This window comes from Macrosteles quadrilineatus, unplaced genomic scaffold (assembly GCF_028750875.1).
Source record: "Macrosteles quadrilineatus isolate MER2022 unplaced genomic scaffold, UCM_ALF_1.0 Scaffold_8__2_contigs__length_117827958, whole genome shotgun sequence".
NCBI lineage: Eukaryota > Metazoa > Arthropoda > Insecta > Hemiptera > Cicadellidae > Macrosteles > Macrosteles quadrilineatus.
The window spans coordinates 47,850,971-47,867,020 of record NW_026542601.1 but is presented as its reverse complement, the minus strand read 5'-3'; the positions used below and the strand labels follow the sequence as shown (position 1 = coordinate 47,867,020).

At 36.3% G+C, this 16,050-nt stretch overlaps 1 protein-coding gene across 1 annotated transcript in view; it reads left to right on the top strand.

The window, feature by feature from the left end:
- The window catches only part of LOC128999626 (eukaryotic translation initiation factor 4E-binding protein Mextli-like), a 61,509-nt gene that overhangs the window by 22,224 nt on the left and 23,235 nt on the right, over positions 1–16,050 (top strand). Inside the window, exons 6-11 of the mRNA XM_054426217.1 lie at positions 302–430; positions 3,251–3,311; positions 4,066–4,208; positions 5,267–5,406; positions 6,875–6,945; positions 15,386–15,543. Of these exons, the coding sequence (XP_054282192.1) occupies positions 302–430; positions 3,251–3,311; positions 4,066–4,208; positions 5,267–5,406; positions 6,875–6,945; positions 15,386–15,543 (702 nt within the window). The remainder of the gene's footprint in view (positions 1–301; positions 431–3,250; positions 3,312–4,065; positions 4,209–5,266; positions 5,407–6,874; positions 6,946–15,385; positions 15,544–16,050) is intronic.

The following is a 16,050-nucleotide window of genomic DNA, read 5'->3' as shown; positions in this document are numbered from 1 at the left end:
AACACACAACAAAAATAGAAAAATATGATTAACCATTATAGTTCTGAAAAAAAAAAAAAAATGCCCGGCGTCTCCCAAATCGGATAGATGACCTAATGTTTTAGTCAAACCTGATGATGGACTCCTGAAGTCCTAAACTATATTAGTGCACTACTGTAAAGGTACACTTGACGAAGACAAGGGAACTTAAACCATTTAGCTTGAATTAAATTATATTTTTATTCTAACACTGGCTAATCCAACTGGGTTGTCTACTTCTATCTTGTGTAAGTGTTCATCTACTTAGAGGTTCTTGTGTCAGCAGAATACATGAGACCGTTGATAATCAAAAGTCCGGTGGTGTGGAACACTGCCCGCTACCTTTACCCTCCTACCTTCTTTCCTCGTCACGCTCCCATCTACATGGGTCCTCCTCCTAGACCTTGGGCTGGTAACTTATCCTTAGCTTACTCTAAAACTAAAGCCAATAACCAGATTAGTCAAAATCCAATTTAACTAGTAGTTGTAGTACAGTACACTTTCGTTTAACCGAGGTTGTTGGGACCAAAACACAGAGATCGCTTAGATTTTGAGGTTAGGGGTTACGGTTTACGGTACCACATTAGGAAATCAAATTCTTGTAGAATGTTTGTTTTAAGAGTAGGACATAGCAAATTAATAATGATCAATGGTTTAGAAAGAAAACTATATCCCAAACATGCTCGACACTTCTTAGATTGTTGAGAAAAACGTTGAAATACAGCATTAATAAACAGGCTAAGCCAAATACACTACAGTGTTAAATAAACACATTATGGTTGATCTTTCTAGTTTATAAAGTATGAAATTACTTTTTGTTTGAGTTTAACATGAGCTATAATCATGTTAATGAGGAGTGAATGAGATTGGATTTTTAGTTTGAGACGAGACAAGGCGGGATTTTTCATTTCTCATAAAATGTTGAGACGAGATTGAGACATGATATCCCTTCTCATACATAACGGGAAATGCACGTTCGACATTTTAACCTGATTTTGTAACATTTTTAAATTCCTACTGATTTAGGACAGACTAAATAGGTTAAATACAAAAATAATAATAACAGACAAGAATTAAAAAATATAGATAAAAAACATCAGTATAAAAAAAATATTAATTAGGCCTAGAGTACCTTATTAAAAATAACTCTTCCGGGTAGGAAACATGGAGATATCAGTTAGGATATAGTTCAACTTTGAAAAATGCCAAATTTATTAGCCTAAAACATCAGTCTTACTAGTTTGGTATCAAGCAACAATTTTTCAGTTTTGTGTTGTTTTTATAATGATTTTGGAGTGACTTGTTTTGCCTATGTTTAGAGTAGTAAAACATGTCTTACACTAACAAAACTTTGAATCATTTTCTATGTCAAAACAAAAAATTAGAAAACAATAAAGCAATATTTACTTGTAAAGAATTAATAATTAAATAAAAACGCCTTCGCAAAGGAAACATCAACATGCTCATGTGTTGCAGGTTTTGCATTAACTTTGTGCTGCCTTTTTTATATTTTTTTTTATAATCTTGTCTCGAAAAAATCTCGACCAAAATAGAATCTCGTCTCATAAAACAAGATTTAAAATTTCCCGAAATTTCGAGACCTGTCCATCCCTAAGTCAATATCAAAATATTGTAATGACAAAGACTGACAAAAGGCGATGCAAGAGGTTAATTCTTAAACAAAAAAGCCAAAGGTATTGTTTACGTGATGCAGACGACTCGTCCAGCTTCCTAATGTTGGCGACCAACCTCTAGTACTATGTGATTTCAATTTTCAACGTATCATTCGTAAATTAAAATAATACTAATGATAAAATTAATTTCTAACAAATCGCGAATTACTGGCTATTTTTAACTTACTTTCAAAAGAAACATCTATATATAAAGCCAAAAGTACCCATGAACTTTTGAGAAAACTACAAGTCACACCCCCATAAACCATATACTTAAAATGTTCGTCATGACGAGAAACCTTGCGCAAAATTATCCATTATTTCATAAATTGCCCTATAAGGTCGTTACTCGTAATTGCTTTCCAAAGGGAACTTTCCATTTACCTAATGTTAAAAATACCTCAGCTGTTATTATTTGTTTGTATTCTGTTTTGTTTAATTCATCTTAACTTAACCAATCAATAGTTTTATTAATACTAATGTAGTAAAACGGGGTGGAGTCCGTGGGTAACAGCTAGTTCATAATAAAGAAAAAAAATTAAAAGGCTAAACTGAACTTCTATAAGCTGAAGTCTTGGATAATCGAGAGTGTACTGTAAATGTTTTCATCAAAATAAGTTTAAATAACTGTATATTCTCGCGAACCCCTTCCAGATTGGTGTGGGACTTGGATACAAGTCAACACTGTGATATTTTAGCTATATTTTACTATGTACTCTGGATGAAAAAAAAGACATGTGATTTTAGTGGAGGAAAAAAACACTGGCCTGCTAATAAAGAATTCTTGAGTCTTGTCTATTTTTTTCTCACAAAACGAGATGCAATATTTTAACAGGTATTTCCATTTCCTTTAATTAAAGAATTCTTAATACTCATTCGATCCGGAGAATAGTCAGTAAGCCGGTGTTCATTGGGCTTTAAATAAATGATCTTTATTAATGAAACATCTGATCGTAGTCTTTAAGATCATCTCACTCTATTCTACGCTAAACTTGCATTGGTATTCAACTTTAAATATGCACCTAAGTATGCGTTGCAGAATGAATAAGCATAGAGATAGTCTTCTTAGCACGATTTCTCTTTAGTGAAACTTGTATCATCCATTTGTAAATAAAGTCTCAATATTTTTGCTTTGCAGTCAAAATAATCTTTTTTTTTTTGTTTTGGTAAATTGACCTGTCAAATTTATTACATAAACGATGTTTGTTAAATATTTATAATATAGTTAGGTATCAAAAACAATTGGAGGAATCCTTGCACATAATATGTGTCACATGATTAAACCACATTCAAATCCTCATTTTAAACTGTTGATATGCAATGACAACAACACTTAATCCATACTTAGCTGTAACCGATTTTACAGTTTGTTTTTTTCATTTTTAAGCCCCTCCCCGCTTTAACCATTGATTTAGTTCCGTGAGAGTATCCTAATACTTAATAAATAAGACATACTTGTCTAAAGCTTATGTGAATTTCTGTAATCTATGGCAAATGGCCATATTATTGAGATGTCAACCGCTTTTAAAAGTCTTTTAATCCTTTTGATATTTTTCCAGTGAATCCTGGGGCTAAAGAACGCCTCGTTCAAATAACAGGACCAAGCGAAGACAAAATCAAGTGAGTCATGTTTTGTTGCTATCACATATTATAGTTTTTATAGCCCTACTTGTTTATGATAAACCAGGGACAAGATCCCTATTCTGGTGAATGATTGCTTTCTGGTTATTATGTGATAGTCCAAATTGTATTTATTGAAGTATAAAAATAAGTTGATACAAATCGTAGTTTCCAACAGCTTGTGCATTGTATGCAGCTAAGTGTAGTCAACAACCCTATCTATATAAATAAAATTATCTATTCTAAAGTCCAAATATACAACATCCCACTTTACTCTTAAAAATATAACAAGCTACATTCGTACCAAAGGTATGACTATGATAAGTATGAGTATGAACAAATCAATAATATAGGCTACGTTTTTTACAATTACCGTCATAACATATATCGATTCGATATAAACAAAACTGTAACAGTATTCAAGGTACCTATAAAAGTATGAATAATGCTACAAAATCTTGATGATATGTTCTTATTTCATTATGGGAACATTTTTTTCTTTTTAGTTAGTTAAATAATAAAATATTTTACTTTATCACAATATGCCTTTATCAATCACATAAAGATTTAACAAGTATTTATTGACCTCCCTTGGTTTTCAAAAGTTTTGTTTAGCGATGTGCAGTAGTAGCGTTGATATCTAGTCCTCAACTCCTACATGTGTGGTAGGAGAATGTGTGTGTTAGGATTTCACTTCAAAAAGGCCATGGCATTCTTATCCATCGTTCGTTACAATTCGGTTTGTTTTCTACAGTAACGCAAGACAACTGATGGAAGATACGATCCGTCGCAATGCTTCGCCAATCCGGGAGGGAGGCGATAGAGAGAGAATCGGCGGTTCCAATTCTAGTCTGAACAGCAGTGCTTCCGATGAAAGCGGCCGTAACCCACTCCAAGGTATATAAACCTATCATGTATAACTAGATCAGGTTCTGGGTTATATGATATTTTGATTTGTTAATGTTTATGACTAAAGGCTTTATTGAGAGAAAAGAAGGATAGACTATTGGGTTAGAAAAGTACAAACTTAGTACAATCACCTGAACCTCAAACAACTGAAATAAAGGGAACCAGGTCGTTAAGACTACATATTCTTTTGGTCAGTTGATGGTTGGAATTTTAAGGCTATTTCATAGGAGGTTTGGGTGAGTACTGGTTACTATGTTTTAAGGTCAGGCCTTTTTTCAGGGAGTTTGTAAGGGAATGTAATGTCCAAAGTGTCACAAAGTTGAGTGTTTGTTTGATTTGTAGAATCTGATGAAGGGAATTTTAATTAGTTTCAATAATTTTTAATACTGGGTTGGGTAGTAAAGTAAATTCTTTTTGGAGATGTTTAAGTTTTTTGAGCGTCCTCCAGGACAATCCTATTAGCCATACTTGGAGCTAATTTTGTAACACTAGGATTAATTGGGAGTACTTAATACTTTATACTTTAATACTTTTTGATGAAATGGTGACCATACAAAGTAGGTATTTTAAGCCAAGTATGAATGGAGATGAGTGTAGGATGAGTGGTGCGATCTTGTAGTCTTGTTAGTGACTAAGGCCGACATATTCCTTAGACACAGCTGTTAATTAATAGCCCATACAGCTAATGGCAACTAAGGGACCTACAATTTTATAGTGGAATCCGAACCACATTTTTGCCTTGGTATATACGAATTGGTCTAATTATCAGGATAGTACTGCTAATAGTCATAGTACTCACTAGAAAGGAACGTTAATTTACACCAGAGAGTATCGCATGCCTATAAATATCCACAATTGAGTAATATAGTCAGTGACAAGCATTTTGGTGTTACTGTATAGTGTCTAATATATAAAAAATATAGATCTGAGTTTTTTTTTTAATGATTTTCTCCCATATGTTTATGAAAGTTATCCTGAGGTTATTTGAAAAGGGTTTCTTGCACATCAAATTACTAACAAATTTTTAATACGCTAACTTTGTTTAGCATTTACACTAGCAGGATCTCGGCGTTCACTTCCTCACAGCTTTTCAACCAATGATGCCAACCTTGGGGAGTACAAATATACTGTGACACTTGGTCATGATGTGGTCAAGATCACGGGTACCAACCACGACGTAGTAAAGGTGAGGGTGAATCAATAGCCTAAGTAATAGTTGTATATATAAATAGGTATGTTACGTATCATTCTGACTTTCTCTCTACACCCCCCTTTTTTATTGATTCTAACCTTGTTTATCCATGAAACAAATTTAACAAAATGACTAGCAACATTCTCCTTCCAGTTACCTGTTAGATTTTCCATTCAGTCGGGGAAAAATAAATCCTTTCCCACTTATTTAGTTCCTCAATACAAAGTTTCCAGTTTTATTGTAAACAAATACAAAATATCTACTTAAGTTACTGCAGTAGGCCTACATTGTTTAAAATCAAATAAGAACAAATTACATATATGTGTGGAGTGAAAATTATATTTTACCAGACAAGTTTCAAAATATATTATTTATTATGTTTGAGACTGTTAGCACTGAATGTATAGTGCGTTCAAACACCCGTGGCACCTGAGGGAATAGGAGGCCCCATGGGGTGTCCTAATGCGTCAGGTGCCACCTCTGTCTGAACGGAGTATAGGCCTATTAATTTTATACTTGATATTGAGTAGTTGCTACTAAACAAGATTTCATTAATTGTTTTTTTTTTTAAGTGAAACATAGGCTAGATATATTATATAGATATAGGGATCGACGAGATTGGATTTTTAGTTCGAGACGAGACGAGACGAGATTTTTTATTTCTCATAAAATTTCGAGACGAGATTTCTCTTCTCATACACAACGGGAAATGCACGTTCAAAATTTTTACCTGATTTTGTAACATTGTTAGATGACTGTTTAAATACAAAAATAATTATAATAGGCAAGAATATTTACAATCTTTTATTAAATAACATCAGCATAACATTTTTTTATTAATCACGCCTAACTTATTAAAAATGCCTACGATTAGGAAACATGGTGATATCAGTTAGGATAGAGTTCAACTTATCCTAAAATAAAATAAATCATAAAATAAAAGCAATATTAATTTTTATAAAATAGTTACTTGTTGTGACTTTTTTATAGTAATAAAACATTCCTCACACTGCTTACACTTAACAAAACTTCTCAAATGTTATTAAAGTAATATTATTAAAATAATTAAAGTATTATTTACATTAAAAGAATTAATTAAATAAGAACGCCTTCGCAAAGGAAACGCAACTACAACACGCTCCTGTATTGCGGGTATTGCATTGACTTTCTGCAGGCGTTTTTAATTTTTTTTTTTTTTATTCTCGTCTCGATAAAAATCTTGGCCAAAAAGAAATCTCGTCTCGTGTAACGAGATTGAAAATTTCCCGAAATTTCGAGACTTGACCATCCCTAATAGATATATTCGTAAGTAGGTCAGAAACATAGTTAAATTTTGTAAAGGTATTGTTATGATCTATGGTACAGCTAGATCATCCAGCCACAAAGAAATTGGACCCACACATAATGAGAGAATCTTCTGTACTTTTTTAACTGTTCTTAACATTTGTTTTTTTTATTTCAGAATGCCAGATTGGTGCTAGAAGAATACTACAACATTTGGCTGCAAAAGAATTACAGTGGCGACTGCTTCGGGTGAGTTTTCACTGTTTTCAGATTATTTAAAAGTTTTCCAAGCAGTACATCTTTTACCTATAGTATACAATGATATTCATGGTTTAAATATTTTTAGCACTGTGTTCAAGACTTTTTCCCCTTGATCTGCATTTATATTTATTTATCATATGTTATTATTTAATCCTGTTTACTTTTTCATTACATTGTTTTTCTTGCTCAAGTGAACATGGTTTCTTTTTTATAATCTTAATTTTACCATTTTCCAATCCAACATTTGGTCCTAATTCGCAGCCGGATGAAAACCTGGTAACTATATTCATTCCTTGTTAACATTACCCCATTTATTATCTAAATGTTCTACTCAGTTCCCTTACAGTCCACTACTAATTTGTTGTTTTTGAAGTTTACCTAATTATAGTCTTTTTGAACTCAGATCATGACACGAAATGAACTCTTTACCAACTTATAAACTATTATTTTTGGTGTCAATCAAAACAAGCTCAAGTTTATTAATTTTTTGTGCACTTAATAGACTATACATTCCTCTTTTTAGTTAAAGACTTTATTGAAAGAAACTTATTATCTGTATCTTTGATGTACAATTCATTGTTTTGACTTCAAACTGAGATTTTGTGTTTACTCAAGACCTTTTTATATTGTGTGTGCTGCTGGTAAATTTTGTGTTCTACTACTACAATGGCTCCTAAAACTTCTGATTTTAAGTCATCCACATACACTCGCTCAACATCTCTAATTAAAACTCGTTTTAATAAGCTTAAAGATACTGTTGATGAATACTCTACCTCAACGGATCAACTCACCCCTATTCAAATTAAACAACTTAATGCTCATTTAAATGAAATCCGTAAAAGAAAAGAAGAATTCGACAACAATTTGCAACGGGTTTTAATCTTAGAAGAGGATCCTATCTCTGACGAGACATTGTCTCAAGACCTGGATGAAATTGAAAGTTTATTTTCTCATATCGTGGCTACTATTGAGTTTTTAATGTCCCATCCTGAACCTTCAAATTCTGCTATCTTAAGTGACTCTTCTTCCGTTTCTCTTCACCAAACACCTATTTCGCAAGCAGTACGCCTTCCAAAATTGGATTTACAAAAATTCTCCGGTGACCCGCTAACTTGGACAAGTTTTATAAATTTGTTTGATACTGCAATACACCACAACACGTCACTTTCCAGTGTCATGAAATTTCAGTACCTTTTAAGTGTACTTAGCGGAGAACCCCTCGACTTAGTCAAAAGTTTGAATCTCACTGAAGCTAACTATTTGGTTGCATATAATCTCCTCCGTGATAGATATCACAATGAACGCCGCTTACAATCTTTGCACCTCAATCACATTTTGGACCTTCCTACCATTAATGCATTTACTATAACAGGACTTCGCCATTTTGTAAATTGTTTCACTGAACACACGCAAGCTTTAAAAGCTTTGGAATGTGACATTACAAATAATAATCCCCTTCTCTCCGCACTGCTCCTGCGTAAGATGGATGCTGATTTACGCAAAAAGCTTGAAATGTTCCGGTCTTCAACCGAAAATCAGCCGAATTCTCACTCACTTCCCGAGGTCAAAGATATAATAAAATATCTGAACACTGAATGCTCTCAGGCTGAGGATGCAAACCTACACAGCGCTCCCACACTGAATAAAATTAATAACACTTTTGCTCATGCACCCAAAGACACTACACAAAAGCAAGTACAATTTCGCTCAAGAAACGTTGCTATGGCCACGACCCACACTTCCCCCCATCAGTCATCTCACTCAACAGGCATTAAAAAACCGACTCATTGGCAGTGTTTTGCATGTAACTCAAACGAACACAAGATCTATGCCTGCAGTGTGTTCCAAAATAAATCTCCGCATGAGCGACATACCCTCGTCAAAGAAAATCATCGCTGTGTCTCGTGTCTAGGCCATCATAACCTCAAAGATTGCCATTCACAAACTTCATGTCGTACATGTAACAAGAAACATCACACTTTGTTACATTTCCCTGCACCTGTTGTTGATCAAAATCATTTTAAGCCTGTCAATGCAAATGTGAGTTACCCACATGAGCCTACTCAAACCTCAATGACGTCAACTTCACAAGATCACTCTCAGTCACCTTTTAAAAGCTCCACTATACTCTTGGGAACTTTTTTGATAAAGGTCACTTCAGTTCAAGGCACATCTCATGTGTTCCGTGCCTTACTTGACTCCGGCTCCATGTGCGACTTAATCACCGAACGAGCAGCTCAACTTTTAAACGCTCGACGCTACAAGTCAAATGTTCAACTTTCTGGACTTGGCCAAAATGCAGCTAAGAGTAATGGGCAAACTTACCTCAATCTTGAAACTCTTTCTGGATTTCTCATATCTCCGCAACATCCAATGCTCATTTTAGACAAATTGACTGTCGACTTACCTCGTGTTCCAGTCTCTCCGGAAGTGTTATCGCTCACTAAACGGTTTTGTCTAGCTGATCCATCATTTCACCTGCCAGGACGCATTGATATCGTGCTTGGTTGTTCTCTCTTTCCTAAGTTACTAACTCATGAAAATTACTCTCTTGGCCAACATATGCCCCACGTAATAGGAACTCATTTTGGATACATCGTGATGGGTTCTGCACCCTGTGAAATACCAAGAAATTCCACACCAAATTTCATCAGTCACACCATCTCCCTTCATTCATCTAATGATGTCGACCTTCATTCCTCACTTCAGCGATTCTGGACTCAAGAAGAACTTCCAAATTGTAAAAAGAAAACTGAAGAAGAAGAACTCTGCGACGCAAACTTCTAGTCTACGCACACCAGAGACTCTGAAGGACGATACATCGTTTGTCTTCCCTTCAAGGAAGCTCACCCCCCTCTTGGAGCGTCTCAACCGCTTGCTGAACGCAGATTCCACTCTCTCGAGCGAAAATTCGCAGTCCAACCCCGCTTCTCTCAGCTTTACCACGACTTCATAGATGATTACATCTCTCTTGACCATATGACCATATGTCAAGATTCCCTTCTTCCCTCTTCACACTACTTTCTCCCTCATCATGGGGTTCTTAAAGAGAGTAGTAGTACAACCAAACTCCGAACAGTATTTGATGCTAGTGCAAAAACAAGCACAGGGGTTTCTCTCAATGACATTCTGCTTACTGGACGCAAGCTCCAATCCAATATTTGTGACATACTTATGCATTTTAGAAGACACAATATTGTTTTTTCTTGTGATATTCGTCAAATGTATCGACAGATCCAAATACATCCTGACGATAGAAAATTTCAACTCATCCTTTGGCGTGAAACTTCCTCTCAACCTCTTACTACCTACCTGGGCCCTGTTTCATAAAACTACTAGTCTAGTATTTACTAGTCCATGGACTAGTAATACTAGTGTATTTTACAAGTCTACGTTTCAAAAACCTACTAGTGTAAAATACTAGTTACTAGTGTAGGGACTAGTATTACTAGTGGTTTTTACTTGTGTAGACAGCAATGTGTTTCATAAAGTTTTACTCTTGTAAATTACACTGGTAAATACTTGCCATTTTCTAACAACCTCTCTACTCCCGTATTATTTGAAGTAGACTAGTATTTTTGGAAAGAGAGTTATTTCATTACTCACATAATTTAAAACTATGAATTATTAAGTTCTTTTTGCAAGTGCGAATTGGCTCATGTTTGCAATTTAAGATAAAAATAGATCTATGAGTGCTAAAATGATTATTATTATTAGATATAAATTACAATCAATAAATGTGGCGTAGTACAAAAAGAGTGAAATTGCATTTTATAATGTATGGAAAATCGCCCTATTACAATTAATGATAATTATAAGTTATCAATTTATGTGAAATTTTAGTCTAATTTTACTTAAGTTAAATTTCATGGTTATATCAACTATTTAGCTATCACAGAGAAAAAATTTTTAAGCTTTGAGAGAAACCAAAGTAAAACAGCATACCGTATTGCATACAAAGATGTACAAAAATGTATCCAACATTGCAACATTAATCAGATTATTTTACTCCCAAGGCTCTCGGTTTTATTTAAATACATTTTAATAGGAAATAATAGTAAGAAAATTTTAAAGAGGAGTTGCATTGTATTTTTTTTAGGTGCTTATTATTTGTTTCCCTAAATAGCTAAAACCCTGTAATGTACTAACAATTTTGTAGGCCTATATTTGATTTTTGGGCGTTGGACTGAACTGCTTATCATAAAAACATTACTTTTAATCCATTTTGGTATTCTGATTTGTTATTCAAAGTAATAAAAAAATTAGATTTTGATTAGAGCTGTTATTTAAATGTAAAACATGTAAAAGTTACAACTAAACTACAGAATATGTGTACACATGTACACAGAATATGTGTATGTTACAACTAGTGTCAGAATATGTGTGTTTATTAATGGAACTAAAGTATAGTGAGTGGTGCGGATTTGAGCCAGGGACCCACCACATGAGAAGCGAAAACTCTACCTCTGAGCTACGCCCTGCAATAGCACTATGGACGCAATTGTGCTAGTGCAATAGCGCTGCTAGGTTTTACTATACTTGAAAACCTACTTCTCCATTGCTTGTAACGGCGTTGCAATTATTTGTTACATCAATAAACGTTTAGGTTTATTATTCACGGTTTGTAGACTCAAAATTAGAATATCACAGAATGGTTTTTAACCCAAATATTCTTATGCATTCGAATATTTGAAAACATAGGTTAGGGTACTTGAAAACGTTTCTAATAAAATGTCCTAAGACGATTTAATTACATTCAAATGTTGAGCCTTCTTTTCTTTACTCATAGGAAGCTTAATTTTATATGTCAGAATAAAACAAAAACTATACAAATCACAGCGAATGCGGCAGACACAGATCAACTTCCACCCAACGAGCGCCGCAACTAGGCCTACAACCGGCTACTACAATCACCGTGTTGATTGCAGCGACGCGACGCCGCGCCGGCGGGCTCATTGATGAACATAAATAATAGCGGTTTGATAAATAATGTGTGATTGTTTTACCTATGTGTCTATATATTTATTAATTAAAAGAAAAGACTGCGTTTCTACAACTATTTACTTTTTGTATCAAATGAAAACAAAATTAAAACCCTTTAGAAAGGGTTTGAAAACCCGTGATTGAGGTTAGAAATTTGTTTTGAAAGTTTACCTTGTAAAGTTGGTCACGTGACTAGTAGTTTTGGTCACGTGACTAGTAAAATACACTAGTATTTACTAGCGGTATAAAAACGTTTATGGAACACAAATTAGTAGGACGGGTAAATACGGGACTAGTATTTACTAGACTAGTAATTACTAGACTAGTATCTTTATGAAACAGGGCCCAGCTGAACACCGTGACGTATGGTATGAATAGCTCTCCTTACCTAGCAATAAAGACTCTTCACCAACTCGCTGACGACGAAGGTGACTACTTTCCAGAGGCAGCGCAAGTACTAAGAACGCAAACCTACGTTGACGACATCATCACTGGTGCGGATACTGAGGAATCGGCCTTGAAACTTCAAGATCAATTGGTCAACCTGTTACGAAGAGGAGGATTTGAATTACGTAAATGGGTCTCCAACTCTGATCGTCTTCTACAAGCTTTCCCCAAGGAGCATCTTGAGACTCCCGTCTTTCTCCAAGATTCTGAACAGCCACACTTCACAATACTTGGCCTACATTGGTCTCCCCACTCTGACTGCTTCACTTACAACCTTAACTTCCCTATGGACCCTCATCCATCAAAACGTTCGATCTTGAGCATCATAGCAAAAATCTACGATCCTTGTGGATTTCTCGCTCCCTGCATCATGCAAGCAAAATGTTTTATGCAGTTACTATGGACCACAGGCTTATCCTGGGATGATCCCCTGCCCACTAACCTCGCCGAAAAATGGCATTCGTTCCTAATCGATACTCAATATTTATCTCAAATTTCTATTCCTCGAGCGTTACAGTTTTCCCTGTCATGCACCGTAGAATTACATGGCTTCGCAGATGCGTCAGAGAGTGGCTACGCTGCTGTCGTATATTTCCGCTGTCAGATGTCTAATGGTGACACCATCATTCACCCAATAATCTCAAAGACTCGTGTCTCTCCTCTGAAAAGAGTAACTCTTCCTCGGCTTGAGCTTTGTGCTGCTCATCTTCTCGCGCAATTAGTAGCACATTGTCATTCTCTCTTCTCAGATAAAATTGCCATCAAAAATATCTATCTATGGAGTGACTCCTCGATAGTCTTGACATGGTTACGGACTCCACCCTACAAACTCAAGACATATGTAGCCAACAGGGTTTCTCAAACTCAAGAACTTGTTCCCATCGACTCTTGGCGACACATATCAAGTACTGATAATCCTGCAGACTGTGCGTCAAGAGGAATTTCCGCTTCCCTACTTGTCAACCATCCACTCTGGTGGACAGGCCCTCCTTGGCTTAAGCTCCCCACTTGTCATTGGCCTACCTCGCACTTCATTCCTGAGGACCTCTCTTCGTCAGAAGAAATCAAGAAGACACCTTTAGTTGTTCTTACATCAGCTCCTCAAAAGGAGTGGGAACTTCTTTCTGCCTACTCATCGTGGAACAAACTCCAACGCATTGTCGCTCTTCTTAACCGCTTCATTCACAATTGTCGTCATCAAAATGACCGTCTCAGTGGTCCTCTCTCATCGTCTGAAATCTCCAAAGCTCGTCTCAAGATCTTTCATCATGTTCAACAAGCCACCTTTGCAGAAGAAATTTCATCTCTCCAAAATAAGCATGACTGCTCCACCCGACTTCAACGATTGAAACCATTTCTCGACTCTGATGGAATTTTGCGTGTTGGTGGTCGCCTCAACAACTCATCACTACCTTCTGATGTTCGACATCCATTGCTGCTGCCTAGGAAGCATCATGTTGTTGACCTGCTTATAGACCATTTTCATATCACACATCTCCACTCTGGACCTCAACTTACTCAAGCTGTGATCGCTCAATCCGTCTGGATTCTTTGTGCACGTAGCGTAATTCGCTCACGTATATTCAAGTGCGTTACGTGTTTCAGAAATAAACCACGCAACAACACCCCGCTGATGGGTGATCTACCCTCCTCTAGAATCACTCCTGCTCGGCCATTTCTCTCTACAGGAATTGACTATTGCGGCCCATTCACAATTAAGAACTTAAATCTCCGATCTGTAAAACACGTAAAAGTGTATCTGTGCATCTTCATTTGCATGGTGACCAAGGCTGTCCACCTCGAAGTAGTGACAGATCTCACCACCGATGGATTCTTAGCAGCTCTAACGCGCTTTGTTTCCCGCCGTGGACTTTGTGCGGACATTTATTGTGATTGTGGCACGAATTTCGTCGGTGCTGACGCAGTTCTTCGTAAACTGGTTAAACCTCAGCTCACAACTCCTCAAGCACAAGACACTATTCAACGTTACACTGCTACTCGTGGAATCAAGTTCCATTTCAATCCTCCTGCTGCTCCTCATCAAGGCGGACTATGGGAAAGCACAGTGAAGAGCGCCAAACATCATCTACGACGTGTAATGGGTGACACAGTTCTCATTCTTTCAGAATTCATTACACTCTGCACTCATGTTGAGGCCATGCTTAATTCCAGGCCACTAACTCCGCTCTCAAGTGACCCAGCTGACCTTTCAACTTTAACTCCTGGTCACTTCCTCATTGGAACATCACTGGCATCCGTTCCAGAGCCTCACGTCATGGATGTGCCAACAAATCGCCTTAAACATTGGCAATTAGTACAGGCTTTCCATCAACGACTTTGGAAACGATGGAGCTTGGAATACATTCATACGTTGCAACAACGTTCAAAATGGTGTAAAAATTCTCAAAACCTGAAGATAGGAGATCTAGTTCTGGTGCACGATTCTTCTCCACCACTCAATTGGCCACTTGCCCGTATAACGGGCATCCATCCTGGAAAGGATGGGATCGTCCGTGTTGTGGACCTCAAGACGTCTTCAGGACACCTGACCCGTCCAGCAATAAAAGTATTTCCTTTGCCACTTGACTAGAAGATTCTTTGTTAAAGCCCTTTGTGGCTTTAAGGCGGGCAGTATGTTCAAGACTTTTTCCCCTTGATCTGCATTTATATTTATTTATCATATGTTATTATTTAATCCTGTTTACTTTTTCATTACATTGTTTTTCTTGCTCAAGTGAACATGGTTTCTTTTTTATAATCTTAATTTTACCATTTTCCAATCCAACACACTGTTTAAATTGAATTATGCAGTACATTGTATTCCTTCATATAATTAAATTCAAAATTTCAAACAATAGCGACTTTGTTTACAGTTTAAAATTTATTTAACAAATATCCTGGTACGAATATTAAATTTAGGCTTTGTTCAGACTCGGTTATCTGCACACCTCTAATGTTTTAGGAGTTTGTTTATTGTGACTCATGTGTGTGTTTGCAGGATGGATGAGGATGTTTTCCTTGACTCGGCTGTGGCTGCGGACATTGGGATGATGCACCTAAACCCTCTAGACCCAGGTAATGGTAAGACTCATCCAGTGTCGTCCAGTAGTGGGGACAGTGACGATGTCACCTGTATCAGCACAATCACTCCGCCAGGTCTGACAACGCGCAACCATTCCTGCTCACTAATCTGCCTTGGCAATGTTGTACTGTCTTGCAGACCAAAGACAATTTTCAAACATGTTTTGTCATTTCGTAACATTATGTGTAAAATTTATTTTTGAAATAATGCTAGGACGTTACTAAATTTATCTGATTGCTTAGCATGAAAACAGTTATGTGTTTACTGCTGAAATTTAAGCTTGGGCCACACTAGACAGGAAAGATTCTGTTGGATGCTTTCTGAGTTATGAAATGGAAGCTGTTACACAACACAGTGAGACAACATGTGGAAAAACAATAAGCCACGAAACTCGCAGAATCCTCACAATGCATTCAACTGATTCACATTTTGCATGTTGTTTCCTTCGTTGTTTATCAGCGCTTTAGGCTACACTAGGCAGGGAACGAACAGGAGATTTGTAATTAGATGCACTGCATGCTCAATTGGGACAAAAATTGTTCGGCTGTCCGTGTGTGCATACTTCTGTAAGAAATTGATTG